The sequence below is a fragment of the Camelus ferus genome, chromosome 8, assembly GCF_009834535.1.
Source record: "Camelus ferus isolate YT-003-E chromosome 8, BCGSAC_Cfer_1.0, whole genome shotgun sequence".
NCBI classification, from domain to species: Eukaryota; Metazoa; Chordata; class Mammalia; order Artiodactyla; family Camelidae; genus Camelus; species Camelus ferus.
Window position 1 is genome coordinate 4,132,618 of NC_045703.1, and position 23,623 is coordinate 4,156,240.

General features: G+C 33.6%; 1 protein-coding gene across 2 annotated transcripts in view; it reads right to left on the reverse strand.

Annotated features, from left to right (window-relative positions):
• The window catches only part of UFL1 (UFM1 specific ligase 1), a 33,708-nt gene that overhangs the window by 2,053 nt on the left and 8,032 nt on the right, over positions 1 to 23,623 (reverse strand). Inside the window, exons 6-18 of one of the 2 annotated variants that reach the window (XM_032484425.1) lie at positions 22,765 to 22,895; positions 17,745 to 17,803; positions 15,632 to 15,778; positions 14,161 to 14,336; positions 12,745 to 12,924; positions 10,912 to 11,032; positions 8,412 to 8,528; positions 5,255 to 5,372; positions 3,944 to 4,107; positions 3,722 to 3,860; positions 1,622 to 1,697; positions 1,230 to 1,315; positions 488 to 668 (exon numbers count right to left, since the gene is read on the reverse strand). In XM_032484425.1, the coding sequence (XP_032340316.1) occupies positions 488 to 668; positions 1,230 to 1,315; positions 1,622 to 1,697; positions 3,722 to 3,860; positions 3,944 to 4,107; positions 5,255 to 5,372; positions 8,412 to 8,528; positions 10,912 to 11,032; positions 12,745 to 12,924; positions 14,161 to 14,336; positions 15,632 to 15,778; positions 17,745 to 17,803; positions 22,765 to 22,895 (1,695 nt within the window). Of the gene's footprint in view, positions 1 to 487; positions 669 to 1,229; positions 1,316 to 1,621; positions 1,703 to 3,721; positions 3,861 to 3,943; positions 4,108 to 5,254; positions 5,373 to 8,411; positions 8,529 to 10,911; positions 11,033 to 12,744; positions 12,925 to 14,160; positions 14,337 to 15,631; positions 15,779 to 17,744; positions 17,804 to 22,764; positions 22,896 to 23,623 lie in introns of both variants that reach the window. The other variant, XM_032484426.1, reaches the window with a different exon arrangement.

A 23,623-nucleotide genomic window follows, 5' to 3' on the forward strand; every position in this document is an offset into this window, starting at 1 on the left:
AGGACATAGACGTAGAAAGCTGAATCTAGTAAGGTCCTTGCTCTCAAGGAGTTTATTATTTGGAGGGGACAAAATATGAACACAGATCACTTTAATATAAGTTGACTGAGCTAGGTTCTATCACCAAAGATACAAAGTGATATGGAAGATCAAAGAAGCCAAATTACTTTTAGCTGAGGAGTTTCTCAGAAGAATTTGTGAAGCATAAGACTTTTTGAGCTGGTTTTTAAAGGACAGGTTAACCTGCATAAACTGAAATGGAAGACTGAACATTATTCCAAATTCAGAATATTCTTTACCACGGATCTTACAGGATCCTGAAAGATTCCTGAGCTATGGTGATAAAGTCAACCTCCTCATTCCCTGCTTGCATTCTTGGAAGCAGGAAGATGATGTTAGTATGTTTTGTGTCTTAGTGTTCACAATGATTCAAAATATTCAAAACCTGAAAGCTTTAGAAGTTTCAAGTGCACTGAGAATGTAATACCTCTGGAATTTTACTGCTCAGAAAAGCTATGATCTGTGGGACACATCTTCCAGGAGCATGGAGCATGCTGTGGGTCGAGAACTGAAACAACAGGACCGATGTGAGATGCAGAATAAGAGCAGGGTCTTCTGTGACTTTCAGCTGTTCAGCCAGGGCTTGTCGATGTTGGAACAGTATCTGCCTAAACAAAATCACACAAACACATTACCATATTTTAACAAGTTCTCATCAATTTCAGTTCTTCCCTTCTGTATTCATTTTTAGCTTCTCTAGTTTAATTATCCAGTTCCATTAACATTTTAAGAAATCTTTAAAAAATATGGAATACAGACACATATAACCCTACATGGCATGGAAAAACTAGTATGTTAGAAAATGACAGAAAAAACTATACACACACACACCCCCTATACATATGGCAGGGATACTCAAAGTAAGTATGCTTTTTATTTGGACTAGGGACCAAACAGAAGTACACTGGTTTAAATAAGCTCTTCTGTGAAGAAGGTCCTAAAGCTAACAGGAAGTTCCCATGCTTGATCAGCTGTGGGATTAGGGAACTCTGCTATCTTACTCATTTGGGTCAGAGAGGGACAATGAAGACTGACTATGCTTAAAGGTCTACAGCTACTTAGATACAACAGTTCTCTATGAAGATTCAGATAGTCAAATTCCAATTTCAGACAAGAAATATCACACATCTAAGAATTAATATTAATAATACAGATTAATTCAATGTTACCTTTCCCTTTTTTTGTCTCCCCTTTTTACCATAATATCACAAGCTTCTGCTGCAGAATCCAGACAAGAAAGGAAGTCTTCTATGCTCTGAAAAAGGTATTTAATAACATGATTTACTTTTATAAACAGTTTGCCTACAGGAAAGCAGTTCATTTAACTATGTTCTATAATTTTATAATTTTAAAAAGGTCATTTTTCCATTAAAATTTGAAATTATGATTTAGGACTAAAGAGGGTTAAATGCCACCAGCATGGTCTCCTCCTTCACCTCCAAAAGAGGTGTCTCAGTGCAGGATACTAATTTTAGATTTAGTTTACAATTACTCTGATAAAAATCTACTCAAAGACCACAAATTTTAACCCAGTATCTAAACAGAATAAAACTTTACTTACCTTTTCGTTCAGAGAGCTATGGAGTTTTGTGAGAGCTACTTTAGTTTCTTCTGATAATTTACTTAGAATTTTTTTTCTTACCTATAAGGCAAAAAAATTCCTTTGAGGTTGTGCCTTTGACATGTAGTGAGTATAAGTTCAAATAAAACAAACAAAACAAAAAATGTTTATTTACTACTATAACAGAATGCAGAATGGAATTTATCTTTGTTCTTGAATTTTAGACCACAAATTAGGGCTAGAAATATACTAAAACACTCTAAAATCAGACAGCTAGTCAACAGCCAGTCAGCCAAAGAGGTCAGATACAGCTCTCCTCCCTGCATCTGCTCCAGCGGTATAAGAGGAAGATGAGAGAGAAACAGAGAACACGCACCATTCATCTTGTTAGAAAAACGATTTGGGGTGAGAGGCTGCTCCCTCTCTTTTTCATTGTGGTGGGAACAGTGTTTTTCCCTAAGACCAGCTGAGGGGACCCCCACTTATAAAAATCATGGATGCCTGTAAGTGAGGGGATTTGTGCCGTGGATGGATGGATGCCTGTTATATTGTCTGGTGTGGGGAATGTTTTCAGCACCCTCTCTTCACATAGATGTGTTTTGTGAAGTTTGGTGGCATTCTTGACCAGAGTCTTATGGCTCCTCCTAGTGCAAAATTTCTGGAAGCCTTACTGGAATGGCTTGGTCAGCAGGCCCTGAAAATTACAGTATGTCTTGGAAGACTGGACCAACCCACTGACTCCTGTCCTATGCTACACCAATCCTTCTGTGGCCCTTGAAGGGTAGAGGACAGGACCCCATGTATTTCTCATAGCAGAGGCTGACACACAGGCAGGTATATGAACTGTCCAAGCAGTTGGGAATCACTGCTCAAGCCGAAGAATGGACAGGGAACAGTACCTTCATGGGGTAGGAGGAAGAGATAAATGGACCTCTGTTTGGAGGCTTAGAAAGAGTCTTTGCTATGAGAGGGAGTAACATGATATTAAAAACATCCCCCTCAAACCTATGTGACAATGGCCACATCATGAGAGGCCACAAGCATTAGACTGATTTCCTTTGACCCAGATCAATGCCAGTGATATGCAGTTAGTCACATGAATGTACTTGTGCCTCTTTCATTTTCCCTAAATCTCCAACCTTAGTGGATCTAGGGTGAGGAAGAAGGAGAGGAGGAGTTCGAGGGACAGACCATACACTTCCTCCTCTGGGCAAGTGGGAGCCATAGTTCCATCTTACATTGCAAGAAGGCAAGAATGAGCTTTGAATTCGAGATTAGAATTTAAGAAAATGAACTGGAATTAGCCTAAATAAATGAGATGGTGTCACTAAATGAAAATGACTGCAGAGTTATAGAATCTGGTCAGAACATTGATAAGGGACTTATAACTCAGCAGGAAAAAGGGATGTAACACAATAATAATAATTAAGAGAAATTAAAACTGTTGATTCCAAAGTAATTAAGCATTATTACTTTTTTTTCCTCCTGTGTTCTGGGTGCTTCCTGGAATTCTAAACTGGTGTGCTAAGCCTAGACCTTTAAGGATTTGTTAAAACTTCAGCTGCTTTATTTCCTGCTTCTATGATGGACATCTCTTCTCTCTGAAGATCTGTGTAAAGTGAGTCAGTTCATTTGTCCTGTCTCTCCATCCTACCTCCTTAAATAGTCACCTTCACACTTTGGATTTAATTTCACCATGTGGCCTTGCAATCTGAGTCATCTGTTGAGCTAAAAAAAGATTCTGTAGACCACTGGATTTATTTATTTATTTATTTTTAGAGCTAATTCTAATGTTCTCCTGTTGCTTTCTACATGATAATAGGAAGCAGAAGGCCAAGCATGCATGCTGTGATTTTTTATTACAGGCATTTCCAGACACAGTGACTAGTGTTTCCTTACTTTTATTACTACTTTTAATAGACTGGTTATATCACCCATCCTGGTAGCAACTGTATATACACTATACTAAACTTGAACTAAAAATCTGACAGATTTTTCCCAAAAAACTCCTTCCTGAATTTTAGTTTCCTCTTAGGTGTGAGAAAATAAAACATGCTCAGATTTCAAATCAAAACACATCAACAGTGGCAAGAAAATCACTGACTTACTTCACTTGTAATGGTTGCAGGATCGTCTACTGCCATCATTAAATCCGAAGCTAAGAAGTTGAAAATGAGATTCGTGATATCCGTACACACTGTCTTCAGCAAGTGCCTGGTAAGAGCAGCCTGGGTATCATCTGGAAAATAAAGGTGCTTTACTAAAATAAATGTCCAAAAACAACTATGAGGACCAATGAGAAAACAATATTACGTATAATACCTGTAAAGAACTTCATCCCTTTTTCAAATAATCGAATATTATTGTAAAGGTTTGAAACCTCTTCTTGCAAGTCCTTTATTGTGCGCTTTCTGCCACTTCCAGAGGCAGAAGTTGAAGACATGAACACTGAACGTACCACCTCAAGGTAAGTTTTATTTAGAGGTCTGTGTGTGAGATAAATATATTTAGATTATTAAAATGTACTAGGTTTACACAGATAAGAAATTTTGCTTCTATGGAAATAAGGCTTTAAAAAATCTTTTTTTTTAAACTAGTAAGATTTATTTGGAGAATAGTTCACAATGATGTTTCCCTCAAATCCCAGAAATTAAAACTTAAATGAATTATTTTTCTCAGTTTTTAAGTACTTGGTTACTGCACTAAAGCCAACAAAAAAACAATAACAAAAGCTTCAGTTCAAATTCAATTCAAAGTGGCTTTTTAAAGTTACCTTGGAGAATAGTAGACTATAAATCTGACCTCTATCCTCAGGATTAAAAATTTACATTCTTAATTTCAAAAGTACTATAATAGACAATGTATTTAAAAAAATTTTTTTCTGCCCAACAACTCAGAATAGATTATTTTAAAAAGTAATGGCAAATGATTAATAGTAACTTTCATCTTTTTAGATATGAAAAATATAATTATGTAACGTGTTCATGCACAAGAATGTTCACTTAAATTCAAAAAAAAACTCACTACAAAAAGTTGTATTTCTAAATTCAGAAAGTTAGATGCACTAGGATCCTGGATTGCATTTAGAGAAGCTTACACACAGAGACTATTTTGAGAGAAAACCATGTTAGTTAGCAATGGTCAAGTTATACACAATTTTTTAAATTTCTGTATAGAAGGAAATTTAGCCTGGCTCATCTACAAGAAAGTAATTTCTAAATTTATCCTCTTTGAGGGTAGTTTGTTACTTCATTTTCTCCCTAAAAGTGCAGTTTAGTCTCTGTAGACTCTCTGTAAAGATGATCTTTCCTTCATTTCAGACGTTCCTTTTTGTGCAATGAAGAGACCAGCCCATGATCGGTGCTGGTGTTTTTCTCCCAACTAGGTCTGTAAGATGAGTAAGTGAGAATTGCCTCCACACTCCTGCCTTATATTTCTCATACTGCCTTGCCTAGAGCACTTAAATGTTTGTTGAATTCCTTCTGTAGGCAAACAAAATCTGGCATTTGGTGACTGGGTTAAATTCTAAGTTTTGAAAACCTTAAATTATGTTTTCTATGATCTTGATAAAAATTTTATTTAATAACTCACTAAATTTCTATCATAAAACAGAAAACACATTCTTACACTTACTTTATTAAGTACTCAGCAAGTTCAGGCATAAACTCATCAGGGGCATCTTGTAAATGTTTTCTTAAAAAATCTTCAATCTCATCCTGGAACATAAAAGTGATCTCTGGCTTCCTCTTTACTATAATAAAAATGAGCCATAGGGAAAAATAATAAAAACAAACAAGTAAGCAACCTACAAGCAAATAAGGTTCCATTCACATATTTAATAAGATGGTAATTCATTCATTGCTTACCATAAAGTCTGTTATTAATTTTTACCACCAAAATTGACAGTATCAAGTAGCAGTAACTAATGAAAACACTGTTAAAATAGGATATACAGTGGCATTCTTTTAAGTAATGATTTTTTAACTTCTCTACAAGTCAATCAAAAAATAAGATGATTTTCCCCCCCAATCTAACTTGGATGATGCAAATAGTTGGAAATAAAAACAAGTGGATAGAAAAACAACTTTTAGGATAGGAGAATTTCTTTTTGTTGAACAATGGATTCTGAGCAGAATTTCCTTCTTTATAAAAATAAATATTTACTAAAAATCAAATCATCTTTACAACTTATGTAAGTTTTTCAAGAAAAATCTTAATAATCAAGTGAGCCTAAACTCCAGTAGAATTAAGCTAAAAATTGTCTTTTGGAAAGGCATGGATGAAAAAAACAACTTAGAATTTTACACCCATAATTTATTTTTGCTCTCAAAAATGATTGTATACCAAGAAAAATTTGTATGCAGCCTACTGTAATGGAAGTAGTTGTTAACGGTGGAAATGTCATGCCTACTCACTTACTTGAAAAAGTATGAGTTGCAAAGAAAGCTAACAATATGTCCATTATTAATTGTAAAAATATAAAAAAGTGATTATTTCCAGTTAAATTAGGTTGCTGACTCTAAAAGTGAAACCTTAGAAATAAAAATAGAATAGCTCAAAAACCAATTTTCACGAAGCATCAAGATCTAAGTAGCTGAGATCACAGCTTTAGAACAGATGGAAAAGTGCTATCCTTTCTTTTGGAGATCTGCTATCCATTCCTGACCTTTCACTCCAGATAGTATCTGATTTCTCTGTTTGCGTCCTGAATGCATTTTACTAGTTATTAAACTGTGTTTCCTTCTAGTAATCTTTCACACTGAGTTGGTCATATATTTCAGCTGAGAACCTAACTGCATCCTCCATTTCTGAGATTACAACACAACCCTTTGTCAAAAGCACTGAAATTACCTTTTTTTTTTTTTAAGGTGGGATGGTTTTACTCTTTTATAGCCCCTCTCTCATACTATACACAAAAGGAGTATCACATGCCTATTTAACAATTATTTAAGGCTACAGGTTTTAGAGAAGTATTTTCTTAAATACCCCTTCACTCTCACTCCTTGTATTACATCTGGGGAATAGGAAAATCCATTTAGCAATGAAAAATAAAAACTCACATAGAACAGTCAATGCTAGTTAAAATAAGGATAGAGAGCCCATAGTTTCTAGGAAGCTACTTTCCCTTTAATTAATACTGTTTAATGTACACTGAGAACAGTAGCTATTTTTACCTGTCTTAGACTACTTTAGACAGATCTTAAGCAACTGTGCCGTTACAAGTAGTAGCACATTAACACCTGAAGCCTTGTCACTTGATATTTACATGTCCCAGCTCAAACCCACACATAATAAATTCTGTGGAAGAGGTAAAAGAAAATCTCAAATTATCATTTCAAATTGTCTTCTCTTTTTGTTGGGGAAAAAGAGATATCATAGTTTCATTAATTATTTTTAAACAGAAACATAAAAAAATCATAATTTTATTTAGAAAAACAAAGTAAGATGCCTCTTCCTACCTTAACCATAACAAACACTAACAAGTCGAGGAAAAGAAAGATTCATATACTTAATTCTCCTGCTTAGATAGAAGCAACCAACCAATCAGGTGTTACCATAAAAATTAAATGTGCATAAAAAATTAATGTTTCCTACTTAAATTTGCGGAGATTCATTTTTCATAATATATTTTAACTTGTTTTGCATGGAAGTTGGGAGACCATAAAAATGACTATGCAAGCTGAAACGGCAAAGTGTTCTTAATAAACAATGAGAAAATTTACGATTGTTCTGTAACCTTTTAAAAATGTTTGTTCTGAAAACATTCAGTGCTCTTATTGCTGGTTATAAATGTATAGAGAAATAAAACGTAAGAGTAATAGTTCTAATTTAGTACACTGTAATTTTGTGCATCAGAAACACTGAGAATGAAAATGTTTTCTTTCTTGGTAAAAAACCTACCAAGAGTAGTTTGAACAGTGCTTGCCTTCTCATCCTGTAACTTAAAATAAAGAGCAAGCATCTTTTCTATGCCTGGACAAGCTGTCATACTCCTTTTTTAACTCTGGATCAGCTTCCAACATTTTATCCTTTGCCCTTTCAGCATTGTGAAATATCTCTGAGAATTCCTTTAATGTGAAGCTTTTTGCCAACTTCACATCCTCTAAGACATTTTTATCCTTTTTATCATGACCATTTTCCTCATTTACGTCAATAAATGTGCCTTTACCAAGTCCCTCTGACCGCAGCGCTAAAGTCTCCTGAGCAGAGGCAACGTCAACATTCCCACGATCGGTCAGGTGTTTCTTCTATAACTCCACTTATTCTTGATTCATGTTTTATTTCCAGTGTTACCACTTTTCCTTTCTTTGTTACACATTTGTCTTTGTTGGTTAACTCCCTCTTTTGATTATTCATTTTTGTAAAATGCCACACGATTTATCACTGGGGGACAAGGACGCAACACAACTACATGCTGTGTTTTCTGTGGATAAAGCGAGTAAGAGATGCACAGTGACCAATCTCCAATAAACTTTGAAATAAGTGATGGGACTGTCACAGATCATCATGCATATCTGTAATTTATGTATTGATTTGTGGACTAAGGAGCCAGTAGCAAAATTTGCGCTTTATGCAATTGCTCAGAGTTAATATACACTGGTAACTGCAATAGGAATAGTGTTGTTGGGGGACTGATGTTATCTAACTGTGAAATCTGCACTCACTTAAACTATGCAAAGCAAGGACCTTCTGTATAAGCACAGACACCTAACCGTATGCATCTTAAGAAAATATGCTAAAAAAAAAAAATCATGAGCATTCAGAGGAAGAGTGAAATAAAGCTACAAACCAGTGTGAGATGACTCATCATCACTATCGTCCTCTTTTTTTCCTTTCTTCTTGGTTTTTTTAATTTTGTACTCTCTGGCATTGCCGCCACCACCGCCTCTCACGCTTCCACTGCCCTCTGGTGGAAAGTGAAATTCGTTAGTATTACCTAACTAAATTACCATTTTTAGAAAAAAATGACACTATATTGACATATTTAATCACTTGCCTTTTATTTTTCTACTGTAAAGTTAAACTTTTACTCACTTTTAAGGCTGTAGTTCCCTTATTAAAACAAGTTTTATGAATTCAATCAATAAAAATAAATAATAAGATATGAAATCTCTTGAATTTGAGCAACTCACTTAGATAGCCTACCTGCTCTGAATGCAGTCTCTTCCTCTTTCTCTAATGACACCATTTTCTGTAGCTTTAACTGACATTTTCTTGGCCAAACCCATTCCTTTACCTCCTCTTCTACCTTCCCCAAAAGTGCCTTAGTTTGTTCATCTGTTACCACAGCCTCACTACTATCCCCTATTATAGTACCTCACAAATTTACTAATACTTGGTTTTGTCTTCTTGATTGAAAAATTATTTATTACCGAGGTTTACAGGAGTCATGCTCTCCTGCCACCAAAAAAGACAATGAACTTCTTGAAAGCAGGGAGCATGTCTCACTAATGTTTGTTTTCTTGGGGTTAAGGCAATGCTTATTTAACACATAACAGGGGCTCAGTAAATGTTGACCAAAAATATTAAACTGGTTAAGCAGAAAAATATAGTTAAGTTAAAAATATAGTTACACTGGCTAAATGAAGACTAAAAAAATATAAACTATGAAATAAACTAAAACACTAAAAAAATTAAAAATGTTATTGAAGTTTTTCTGTGCTATTAGATATTTCATTTAAAACATCTTTTAAATAAAATAGAATACTTATCTAATGTGACTAGCACTGAAAAATATTGAAAATATACTTCTTCATAAAAATTTTTTCAATAAAATAATTTATATAAAGATCTTTTTCTAAACTCTTAAGTAGAATTCCCTTAGAGTTCATCATATCCTATAATTATAAGTTCTTTTATTTTCCCTTGCTCTTATTATAGAAAAATACAACTTTCAAAAGCAAAAGTCTAAAGTGAATGTGTTTCTTACATTTGGTAATAAGTTTCTTATGGAGAAGATGTTCATGTCTGACATTATTCCATGAACTGTAATTAAGCTATTACAATACTGTAGCACTATCACTAAGGACAAAACACTGGATGACTGAATTTTTAGAAGAGTATAAAACAGACTTGTTATATTGACAATAAGTACAAAACCAATTGATGAAGGTGGATTTGTAACTATACATGCAAATAAAATAAAATATTCATGGTTATGAATACTACTATGATTTATGATTTATTGCAGTAATTTACTATGCAGTTTTTCTAGAATAGAGAAACATTTCAAAATATTACAGAAAGATTCTATAGAAAAGGGTTTTTGAAGAGGAAACAATCTCAAAGAAATAGGAGTGAATTCTCACAGCAAATAAATATTAAGTTTTTATAACACATATTCAATATAGCTATATTTATTAACGAGATATAGTAAATATCTAATTTCTTTAACCCTGATATAGCACTAATAAAATTTTTCCTATCATAGAAAGTACGGGACATATATGTTAATTTGCAAAGCAAGTTACTAGTATATCAGTGCTACCTAGGGTAATTTCTAGTAACTCTAAACTAAAAAAAGAAATTAAAAAAAAAATCTCCTTGGGAAATTCATTCACTCAGTAAGTATTTATGGAGAACTTAAAAAATACCAAGGAATGCTTTAAGTACCAGGGAAACAATAAATGAGATGGAGAAGGTTCCCAAAGGATAAAACACATCACAGTGATAAAAGTGATGTAAAAAAAACTGGGAAGATATTACGATGGAGAGTGACAGTGTGTGTCTACTATTCTATAGGGGGCTAGGGAGGCCTCCCTGAGGATCTGACATTTAAAGGTGAGCTCTTAATGAAGAGCTCAGTTCTTCTAAGAAGAAAACAGTTACTTGAAGTTCAGCAGAGAACTTTCCAGGTAGATGGAACAGCTTGTACAAAGGCCTTGAGATGAACACAAACTTGCAAAATTCCAGACTTAAAAAAAAAAACAAAAAAACCCCGCAAAACCAAACCAAACCAATAAAACTACTGGGAACATAAAGGCTGAAGAAAACAACAGAAAGTCATAAAATTAGCTTAGTTCTCACAAAATAAAACACTGAATAAGTAATCACCAATATTTCCATCTTCATAATCAAAAGTTAAGTCAGTAGTGAAAGATCTGGTTAATATTAGCAGTTAAAGGCAAATCAACCAAACAAAAGTCCTTTCAAAGGTCTGATAAATGCAAAGTTCACCACAACAAATAAAAAACTTTTCTTGAATCTTCTTTGTTAATAATAATAATAATAATAATAATAATAATAATAATAATAATAATAATAATAATAATAATAATTTTCTTTGTTACCTGTTGCTTTCCTCCTTCGCTCATCTTTCTTATCCTTTTTATTTGTATTAATGCTTTCTAAAATGGAGACTTGTTTCAGATCTTCTTCAGTGATTAAATGAACAGGATTAGTTTTCATTTCCTGAAATAAAGCATGCATTTTTTTTTGTAGGCAAAAATATATAACATTAAGAAAAACATAAAATAAAAGTTTATATACTCATATCCTAATTCTTGTTTGGTTTCATTGCTAAGAAACTATAGAGCTTTGTCTCAGCTGCCATGCTGAGACTTTCTCCCCGTAATCAGTCTCTTCCCTTGCTGTTCTTGGCTTTTTGTATCTATTACCAGCCAATGAGAAATCCATTTCAGTCACTGAACAACTGATCACACAGCATCAGATGCAATCCTCTTCAACCATTATTGACTGGTTTTATCACGGCTTAATGGGTGACACTTGCTCCCTTTCTTTTCAAGACTCCCAAGTCCAATGCCACTTGGAAATCTGAGATTACTAAAAAAATAATGAAATCTTTATCCACATCCCACAATAATGATCATATGAGTGGCATACTTAGTCATGTAAACTTTTTTCCTCTTGATCTCTGCTTTTATAATATTATGTTAGAAACAATAAACTATTTTCAAGTTCAGAAACTGGTTCTTTATCATGGGAAAGAGTTCTAAATCTGTAGTGACAAATGTACATTTTCATGTGTTAAAAACAGTATTTCTTTTTTGGTTTTCCAAGGAAAAATATTTACAATGTTGAAAGTTCAAACAAAAGAATCACCTTTTTTTCTGAATTCATTTCTGTGCTTGGAGAAAGGAGCACAAGGAAAGAAAAAGACTGATGATTGTGTTTTCAGTTTAGCAAAAGATCACAAATAAAAATAATGATGTAGTCATTTAGTAACTGGTAGCTAACATACCAGATATTTTATTTACATTGCCCCTTTATTTACATTTATCCCTGGGGGAGCAGGCATCATGATCCTTTCTTTGGAGATGAAAAACTGGAGGTCTATTGTCCAAAGTCAAACAGAGAGTAAAGAAGTTGAAATTAGAACTCAGGTTTACTGGTATCAATCCTGTATACTTTTTACTCCTCTCTGCTGCTTTACAGGCCAAATGTAAAAAGATACCTCTTTTTTAGACTATTATTGAAGCTTAAAAGGAATAGGATAAATATAAATTATTTATATATTTAATAACCCCTCATGAATTTACTAAAAGTCTAACCGAGATAAATTAGCTTGTGCTACCTATTTGTGAGCAGGCTTTATAAGTAGACGGTACTACTAAATAGAAACATGAATTAAACAGTCATTAAAGCAGACCTGGCATGACTTCTCAGCACTTCAATAGCAGGTTCTAAGGAACTGATCAATTTTGATAATAATTTTTTTCCTCAGTTACTTATCCTGTTGGTATACCCCAAATAGATAAAATTAACGAGGCTCTGCTAGATTTAATAAATATGCTGTGTACCAATTAATAAATGTACTGTATATTTATGTATATAATCCATAGATACTATTTTTATGGATTTTAATGTTGGACCAATACCCTCAGGTGACTTAATTGTGAAATGTGTAATTTCATTTATGTGATTTCAAGTTATAAAATCAGCTCTCTTAAGTTCTAACTTTTATGTCCTGATGGGAATGAAGAAGGAGAAAAACAAATCCAGGAGAGGAAATAAAAAAGGAATGATGCATTGAAGGAAAATGACTTATGAAACACTGTTCATTTTTGGGTATTCTGCTAACCCCATTTTTCAAAAGTCGTAAGATGATGATTCTTATGTGATAACACGGCTGAAATTAGTAGGTGAAAGAAAATCTGGCATACCTTTTCAGCTTTTTGATGCATCAGTTCACTGAATAGTTCCATACAGTCATTTAAATATTTTTCACTGACTACAATAGTATCGCTAAAGACCACAGCTGAAGCCTGTTTGCTGAGTGCCCTCATCACGTGTTGAAGCAATATTGCAGCATCTTCAACTGATAAAGAACTGGGCAGCAGAGGCTAGAATTACAAGAAAAATGAAAACAAAGTATAAATGCAATATAATACAGATAAATCATTTGTTATATATATATATATGCTCTCCCTAAGTGATCTCATTAAGTCCAATGGCTTTCATAACCATCTATATGCTGACAAACTCCCAAATTATATTTCTGCATTTATCATCACTCTGAACTCTGAAATCACATATCCTACTGTTTCCCTAACCTCCCCACTCATACTCCTCATAGGCATCTCAAATTTTAACACATCCTGTTGAAAACAATGTGGATTTGTGCCTCCTGCCCCGACTCCCAGCTCCCATATTCTCTTCCTCATCATTCTTCCATCTCAGTTAATGGAACCACTCTCCATTCAGCTGATCTGGTCCAAAACCTACAAGTCACACTTAGTTCCTCTCACAAACTCACAAGCAATCCAACTTCAAGTCCTGATAACTCTGCCTCCAAAATACATTTCTTCTTAGCTCTTTCTGCTATCCGAAATTATTATTTTCATTAACAACTGCTCCCCACCCTCATGAAAGCACCCCTCCTGAAAGCTGGAAATTTGTCTGGACAAAGCATTCCCAACAGGTAAAATGGTACCTGGCACACAGAAAGTACTTAATAAAATTTGAATGAATAAATAAAGACACCTGGAATCTCTGGGAAACATGTCTCCAAAGCAAAGTACTTTCTGCTTTATAAAGAGAATCTGGACCCTGAGTAGTAAATAATGGATTGGCCTCCCACTTCTTTCTTATCACCTACATTCACCTTTTTGGCATAACAAAGACAGGTGAATACTGAACACTGAAGTAAAACACTTATCAGTGCTAAAGCAGCTTGTGTTAATTCATTAGCAGAGATTAATGGATAGGAAACAAACAAATGCTACATGATGCCTGATGCCAGTAAAGCTGTAAATGCTTAGATAAGACTGTGAGAAGTCTCATCAATTCCTGTATGGCAGGACTGATATGAGTGTTTTACTGTCTGCTTATTTATTTTGAGATTCACAGAATTCTGGATGTTGACTATCCATATGTAAAAGGTCCCTCTACTTCAAAAGCTAGAAAGTCTTTAAGCATAAAATAATTAAGATTATTTCTGTCATAACAATGACTGCTAGAATTTAGCTCTAAAGCCATGACTACCTTTATGTATCCTAATTTTAAAATGGCTGCACGCCAGTGAAACATCAGTTGTCATCGGTTTAAAGGAAAATTAAGAAAAAGATTTTTAAACATACTGCAATATCAACCCATGTTCCAGAGCTGATGGCTTCCTCTACTGATGCTTCCACCTGATCCACAAGTCCTTGACCAACACAAGCTGCTTTCAAAAACAGGAGCTGGGTAGTCTTGTATCTTTTCTTTATGTAGCTCACAGCATCTGGGATTCCAAGTCTGGACAAAGCATCAAATTCTAGAAATATCACAAGGTTGGAATGGAATTGTCAATCATTCACACCTTTTAGAAATCATAGGAAAAGTTAAGTTCTACAAAATCTATTCTTCGTGAATGCATTGTATTCTAACATCTTTTTTTAAGAATAAAATATAGAAGTGTACCACAGCCTATTTCCTGGTTATTCTACCTTCTCAAATTTTTATTACTAAACATATATTTAGAACAATTGGTTGAAGTATTTCACTATGTCACTATGTCACTTTCTCTCCAATTGAGGAGTCAAAGGGAAACATGAGAACTAAAGAGCAATAAAACTAGAAATGGGGGTAAAAGAATAATGATTTAAGTAGAAAAACAAAAACTGAAATTTATTTTTCCTATTACAGTTAAAGAATGGAATTTCAACAGTTTCATTAGACTACTGAGGACAAAGCAATTCTCGAGCCTAATTTAAACTAGTAAAAGACTTAGCATATAAAACAAAATTAAAAAGTTAAATTTGCAGCCATTAAAGCTATTGGAGATATCTACCATCTTCTCTCTGTCCCCAGATAATCATATTGAAGAAAATTAATTACAACAAAATTCTAATCCAAGTCCTTTGATGAAAAAACCGAAAAAGTACATTACAGAAAGTCAAGAAAACATAAGCCAAGCCCCATATTCATTCTAGCACACATTTAAACTGAACACTGATAACTTACACGTTTACTTATTTATAGCTAACTGATCTTACATAGTTTGACTTGGGCTATGAAATTGATCAAACTAAGTGGGTTACATATAAATATATATATTTGCTTATTGTTTTAATGATTAAATTCAATCAATCTACTTTATGTAAATGACAGAACCTCAGAAACAGAATTTAGAATAACTTCAATGTTTCTGAAGTACCAGATAACTAATAAAAATGAACATTGTAAAACAGTCAATGAAATATTTCTAAGATTATGCAACTAAAAACCAGCTAACTTCATAAGTTATGAGATATAATAAATATAATTATTTTTTATGAATTAAAAAGTACTTGAAGTATTTTATATATAGTATCACATTACTAGAAGGCTGGTGACAATCGATACCAGCTTTTGGCTTTTCTACATTACAACTGTTCAATAATTACAGAATTAAACTCAGTTACATGATCCACAAAAACCTGCAGGTCCCTACTTTTATACTCAAAAAGAACCATTATAGTCTGCTGGACAATAGTAAAGTACATGTGTATTCCCAGGGCTAATAAAATCTTTCTAAGACTGTGTTTCATACTAGAAATGAGTTTTAGTTAAACAAATAAAGAAAGTTACCGAGATAGCCATTCTGCCTGAAAAAAGAATCCACCCAAGTACTTTGTGTCCTGGAGTAAATATCAGGGACAAACACCGCCTTATCCTGTCTCCCACCAACCACAGTGCCTCGTAAGCGTCCACTATTAACAAGTTCCTCAAGAACAGCTTAAAAGAAAACCAAACAAATAGAAATAGAAATAAATCAGAGCAAGTAAAAAATCTCCAAAAGTAAAACACTTCACTATTTCACAATTTACTCATTCTTACCCTTTAAAAAAGCAATTTAAAGTTTAAATTCCATACTAAACACAATATTTTAGACAAAACTTACCTGCCATTTATGAGAATATTCAGGTCATAAATTCAGGAAATTTTGGCAACTAGCTAAATGTGCTGAACTTGTAATTCAAACTAGTTAATATTAATGTTGAGTTTTTCAGTCTGAGTAATTTTGGGGAAAAAACACAATATGCCATTATTATCTCATGATTAAAAGTAGATGAATAAATACTTTGAGAATAGGTAATATACAATCACTAGTGTTATCAAGTTCAATTTTCTCATAAAGAAAAATCAAGATACCCGGATCCTATGAGAATACACTGTGTGAAATAAAGCCATGAAAATTTGTCTAAATTATTACATTCCACTGATTAAACTGAAGCAACATATTTTAACCCTATCCATAACAGAAGTATAATGCCATGATTAAGAGGATGGATCTGGACCCAGACAGCTTAAGTTCAAAACTCCACTCTGCCACCTACTAGCTGACAAACACTGGGGCAAGTCATTTTACTGATGCCTTTATCTTCTCATCCTTAAAATGGGGATAATAATAATATTTATCTCACTGGGCTATTGTATTCAATTTAGTAAAGTGCTTAAAAGAGTATTTGGCATATAAAAAGCACTCAATAAATATTAACTAAATAACATCACTACTACCATCAAAATCAAAAGACTGAGGTCAGTATGAAAACTGGATAGTGCTGCTATTAATACCAAATTTATGCTTTTTATTTAAACTGTAACATTTGACTATACACTTTGTTTTAAATATCAAAATTCCCTAATAAAAGACAAAGCAGATAGGAAGGAGTTATTTCTAAGTGAATCAACAAGAACATTCAAAAGATGTCTGGTATAAAAATGGTTTAGGAAAATTTGCCTTTAACAGAAATAAAAATGAATTTACACATGAATTTCAGAATTTCAATGCTGAGTAAATAGAGTATATCAGAAAAGTTTAGATTTCTCAATAGACTGCAATATATAATTTTAAACTTTGTGTGATTGTACAACACAAATCCAAGCTAAATTCAGACCAAAGTTATCAAGTTATCAGTTATTACTTCAAGAACTTTACATTATAATGAAATTCCACCAACCCCCGTTTATGTAGATTTCAAAATATGTCACAATTTAATTTTAAATTTGTCTTAAACAAAAATTTTAAATTTAACTCCATATTCTGAAAAATACAGCAAATAAAATTAATTTTTCATTCTGTACTTGAATTTCTTTTCCATTCTTCATTTTAATTCTTATATTTGCACAAATACCTGAGTTGAAAGATTAAGGCATTGCTTTTAAAAATTATTCCAGAAAAGCTTAAAAAAACCCCCAAAAAACCGTCAAAGCCTCGTAAGAGCTTCACAAACACACAAAATGGGCAACGGACCAAAATTATTTTGGAGATAATACTATACTGTTCAAATGCTAAGAATTTATTTTTAATGCTATAAACTTTTTGCAAAATTTTTTTTAGCCAAACACTATTTACTTTCATAAGAAAATGTAGTAAAAATCTGCAAGAAATAAAGTGAAAATTATTCTCAATCCTAAAATTTTAAATCTCTGTCTCTCTACATAGGTATACACATAAGATTATGTGCACATACAATTTTTTTTTTATTCCACTCCTCTTGAGGTACCCACCACTGAATATTTGGTGGGTTTAACAGATAGACATATATATGAAAATTGGAATAGAGAAACTTCACAACTTGAAATATTTTAGTTATGTAAGTTTTAAAATTAAAAGAGATAAAGACATTAAAATTAGTAAGTTTTCTGTTAAGTCTATTCAACAGCTAATTAAGTGATACATAACTTAAAGCAAACTCACAGTAAAGAAGCTGCTCCTGAAATCCATATTTTGAAATCAAAGAATTCACTGCTGTAGGCCTTTATGGAAAGGAAACAAACCAAAACAAAACAAAAATCTTTTTACTCATTATAGAGTTATACATTTATGAATGTAAAAAAAAACTAGAATGGTTTATGAAAAATACAAATTAATTCAGAAGAAAACAACGAAGGCAAAAATTACACCAAATTTTATGTCCTTATTCAGAATTATGCTACTGTGACACCAGGGGAATTGATCTGTCTTCCCAATCTGGGATCAATTTACTTTCCCAACAAATTTTCACCTAAAATTTAGTGATTCTTAATTGTCTGCCTTGCTCTTTATTGTACGTTTATTTTTCTTCATTCCATTCTTTCTGTCTGGAAGGCTCTTTCCCCATCTGGGAAGTCAGTGAATGTTATACAATTATATTTTTGAAGAAAAATAAGGTCATATATACTGAAAGGAATCTGTAATGACGTACTCCAGTTGTACGCCTGGGGGAGATTCACTTTAAATGCTCTTTGGCTCATTAGTATTTTCTGTAATGATTACACATTTCTTTTTAAAAAAAAAAAAACAGTTTTAGTGAGATATACATAATTTACATATCATAAATCTACCCAATTCTGAGTATACATTTTAATGATCTTTATTTATACAGTTGATCAACCAACACTACAATCTGGTTTTAGAACGTTTCCATTACCCAAAAAGTTCCTTCTAGATGTTTGCAGTTAAATTCTGTTGCCAACCCTGGACCTAGAGAACCATAATCTGCTTTCTGCCTCTACAAACGTGCCTTTCTAGAAATTTCTTATAGATGGAATCAGTATGTGGTCTCTTGTGCTCTTGTGGCCAGCTTCTTTCACTTAGCATGTTCTTGAGGTTCACACATGATGAAGCATGGATCAAATATTCCTTTTTATTGCTGAATAGCATTCTAGTTTATGGATACACCACATTTTGTTGTTTGTATCCATTCATCGTTGATGGACACCTGGATTATTTCCAGTTTGGGGCTATTATGAAAAATGCTGCTATGAAGATTTGTTTTCATGTATTTGTGTGGAAATATATTTTCATTTCTTTTGGATAGATCCTTGTGAATGTTTTTCTTTTATAATAATTACAATTTCTTTTAAGTAAAAGGAACTATAAAAAAAGATCTAGACTTTTTTCTGGCTTCAATTTTTTCTTCCCTATTCATTTTAAGCCAACAATTATGCCAGATCTATGGTTTAGGGTATGATTTTATTCTTATGCATATAATTACAGATTTTTAAGTTTTTCCAATTACTTGATCCTCTCTTGCTATTTAAGATGTTATAAATTTTCTCTATGACAAACCTGGAAGGGCAGAAACAGCTGTCAATTCATATTTAGAATTGATATTAAAACTGCTGTGTTTGGGGATATTTGACTAAATTATTATTTTTACCAAATTCTTGTATAGATCAATTTGGTTTTTATTAAATTATTTTACCCCAAATTTTCAGCTAAATTATCTAGAGCTCCCAAACCAATTAGGTGAAGTTAGGTGCTCTGTGAAGTTTGCTCTCCTCTGTTTATAACAACCTTCTTATGTTTTGTTTTTTGTTTTCTGTTTCCTTCTACGTAAACACACTCCTACGAAAATACAGAGCTCCTTGAAGAATCTTAAAATTTCTGTGCGTAACTTATTGCGGGTGTTCAATAAAAGTTTAATTGAATTGCACAAAATGTCTAGCTTTTTTTGTGCAATAAAACTTAGCTGCTGATTTTTTATTTCAATCTGCAATACAATGTAGTTTAGTATACCTATGTATCTCACTCTTCTCACTAATTACTCCTGCTCTTCTTCTGGCTACCTATAATAACAATAAATAGAAACTCTTTTTAATCAGAGATGCAGGTTTCTCTGAAAGCAGACCAGAAAAGTGAGTTAGTTTCCTATACTTAAGAGGCAAATGTGAAGATACATTACATTAGGTGGAATTATCTGGAAGCTACACAGTCTAACAACCTCTTTTGAGGCTCAGAATTTATTTTGCTCTCATGGTTTGATAACATCTCCACATAGAAAAACACAGGGCTACTGAGTCAGTAAAATATTATTTGCCGAATCTGATGATAACTACACCCACCACAATAATTAGTCAAAGAAAAAGAATAAATATTTGTTAATAGGAAGAATATATTTTTAGTTTTTAACTAAGCAATCAACGTACAGGATCCAAAAAAGTTACAAAACTGAGTCCCCTTCATTCCTATCACTCAGCTACTCAGTTCCTCTTCTGGAAGCAACTACTGTTACCAGTTTCTTCTGTCAGGACGGTGATCTGGTGTGTCTGTGTATCCTTTAGCTTGTCTGAGGGGAGGGCTTGAGAGCAGGAACAACTAAACAGCAATAAGCAATCTAGTGTCCGGAACTTGATTTCTAAATACAATACTCTACTAAAAGGAACCAGGCTCCTTGGAGAAATGGCTGATTACAAGATTGAGACAGGGAAAGTATAAATTGATCCTGGAACTTCTTGTTGTGCTAGAAAGAAGTGTTGGAAGAATGATGGGGACATGTCAAAAGGACACAGAAGCCAATCTGAAGGGCCTGCCACCAGCTAAAAAATGAGCCAATTTGAAAATCTAAATAATGATAACAAAACAGATTATAATCTAACTAATAACATAGGAAACCATAAGTCCACAGTAATTTAATAAATGAATAAACTGAAAATTTGATGAAAAACTGGGTAACTCACATGATCTCAAAATGCCCTCCTCACAAATACTTAATTATACACGGAAAATAAGTAGCTTTATGAGAAGCCTAGCAGATATCTCCTTACTAAGAAGTTACAGTGCATCTCATCAGTAACTGGAAAAATGTAAATGGTATGCCATCTGATAGGGCTCAATGACAAGAACACAGAATCACTTCTGTGATATTTCGGCCAAGGATGTATAACCTGAACATCAGCTTGAAAAAACAGCAGAAAGGAAAAATGGAATATTCTACAAAATAACTGGCCTGTGATCTTCAAAAGTGTCAAGGTCATGAAAGTCAAGGAAACACCAGGTAACTGTTCCAGATTGAAGGTGACTAAGGAGACATGACAATTAAGTGTGTGATTCTGGACTCGATCCTTTTTCTATAAAGCATATTACTGGAACAATTAGTAAAATACGAACGGTGTCCAAGGACTGGATGGCAGTAATGTATCAATGTCAATTTTCTGATTTTGATGTTTGATTATAGTTCTATAGGACATTGCCCTTGTTTGTAGAAAATACAGACTAAAGTATTTGTGGTGATAGGACATTATGTTAGCCACTTTCTCTCAAATGGGACAGGAAAAAAAAAAGGTTCTCTTGCAACTTTTCTGTGTGAGATAAAAAAAGAAAGAAAGAAGAAAACTGTTGCAATAGATTGCAAGCTCTCTCTTCTAACCTAGTCTTTTGTTCCATCAGTGTCTTTCATATACTAGGTATTCAATAAGTGCTTTTGATTGGTTGAATGACAAAAATTAATTACTAAGGCTGTCATGTAAAAATTACCCTGAAGGGTAATAAGAGTAGAAGAAGGGAGACTTGTTAGAAAGGTGCTAAAACAGTCCATATAAAAAATGGACTGGAGTGATGAGAATGGTGATGTCAGAGAAGTAAAGATTACACAACTATTTAGAAGACAGAACTCAAAACATGTTGTGTTATGGAAAGGGCGGTGAGAGAAAGGATGGTATACAGGATGACTCCTAGTTCTCTGGCGAAACCAGCCTGATGATAATGTTTACTGGTAAAGGAAACACAAGTGGAAAAATAAATTTAGATGGGGTGGGGAGTGGGATAGCTCAGAGACAGTGAGTTATTTTAAATATGCTGAATTTGAGGCACTTGTAAGACACTTCAATAGACATGCCGTACAGGTGGTATGAGTCTGAAATTTAAAAGAAAGGTAAAAGCACCTAGGAAGACAGTGCAGGACTGGGAAGAAATGAAGGCATGAAACAAAACTTGAAAGGCTAGGGAAAGGAGGAAGAGCCAGAGTGACTTACAACGTACAGACAAAAGAGGTAAGCAGAAGCCAGTAAAGTAGGGTGTTAAAATGAAAACAAGGGATGAGAACATTTCAAGAAGGAAGGCGTAACTGGAGTTTAATGCTGCTGCAAAGTCAAGTAAAACAAGGAGAAAAAATACCCATTAGATTTAACGATATTGACATCACTGCTAAGTAAGCGGCAGAAGCCAGATGGGTGAGCTGAGAAGTGACAGAAGATAAGAAAACTGAGACATTAATGTAGACATCAATTCAAGAAGGTTCACTTTAAGGAAAGGAATAAACAAGATGGTAGAGGGAGTACAAGATGAGGTTGAGAGAGGTTTGACTGTTAAAATGGGAGAAGTCTGGACATACTTCAACAATAATGGGACTCCAAAACCACTGAGATAAACTTAATGACACAAGAGAAAGGAGATAATTGAGAATGCAGGTTTTCTTAATTCCACACTGGAGTTTGTCATACAGGCCCCAAACTTTTAAAAATTCTTACTTTAGAAAGGTTAAAGTGATTTTGAATGTAACACTGCTAGTCACTAGAATTCTAGAATGTTATTTAGTAAAAAAAAAAAAAAAAAGAAGTTCTGAAGTCATCCAGCTCCATCTGAGTCCCAAAGAAGTTTGGTGACTGACTTACCCTCTTAAGGTCACATTGTTACCATGTGATACAGCTATGACTCAAGGACTTTTGACTTTAAACTGCATGCTCTTTCTTTTATCCCAGAGAGACTTTATATATGACCTGGATGTTTTCCCAAAGTGCATCTGGGGTCATGAGGGTGGTGAAGGTAGGGACAGAAAAGAGATGTGGGATGGAAAGAGTGTGGCTACATCTACGGCTCTGGAATCCCCATTCCTATTTCATAGAAGCTCCCCTTCTGTCTGTTTAATAAACTAGTCTTAAATCAGATTTTGCTTGAGGAAAAAAAACAAATCATGATCAAGAAGTGTAAAAATATACATATTTTAAAGCGTGCTTACCGGGTAATAGCACTGAACAGCCCACGGATGCGTGCTTTATGTCTAGCTACAAAAGCTTCAGTAAATATCACTCCTCTGTTATCAAGATCAATGTGTCCATTAATAATTCTACCTAGTCGATGAGTTAGTGCCTGAGGGTAAAGATGGATGAAAATTTTTATTAATTTGAAAGAAGAAAATTATACATTTACATTTGTACAGTCTTACTAAAGTCATGCTGCATGCTGATGCTGTATTAATCAAATGACAGAAATTTCAGCAAGCATGAATTAACAAGATATATAAGGTAAAATTAAGACTTAGGATCTAGGAAACTTCATAATCTTTCGGCAGAGTGGAGAACTGAATGAGTCAAATAGCTGATATGTTAAAAGGCTCAGCTACTTGCTAACAAGGCCTATCGCTATTGTAAAATAAACAAGATTGACTAATCAATTTTCTAGATAGTAGGCAGCTTAAACACAGAAAGGCACGGCATGTTCATAGGTCTTGGAGAAAATACTATATGGATCTTTTAACACTGATGGAGAGAAATAAATGTTATTCCAAGATTCTGTCACCTGGGATACATAAGACCTGAAAAGTTACCTCCTGTGATGCAAATATTAACAAACTATCTGTGTCCAGAAATCTAGACTGACAGACAACCTAATTTCTTGGTAACCTCAAGAGAGTATTCACAGCTACACTATTACCGGTATCAGGTATGTATGAAATAAGCCTAGACATATTTCACATTCTAGGACAAGTTAAATATATTCAAGTTGGACTGGCTGATACTTTAGAGTACAGAAAAATGCTTTTCAAACAACCTTAATGAGCTTTTACAATACTATGATACTTAGAAAAATTAAAACTG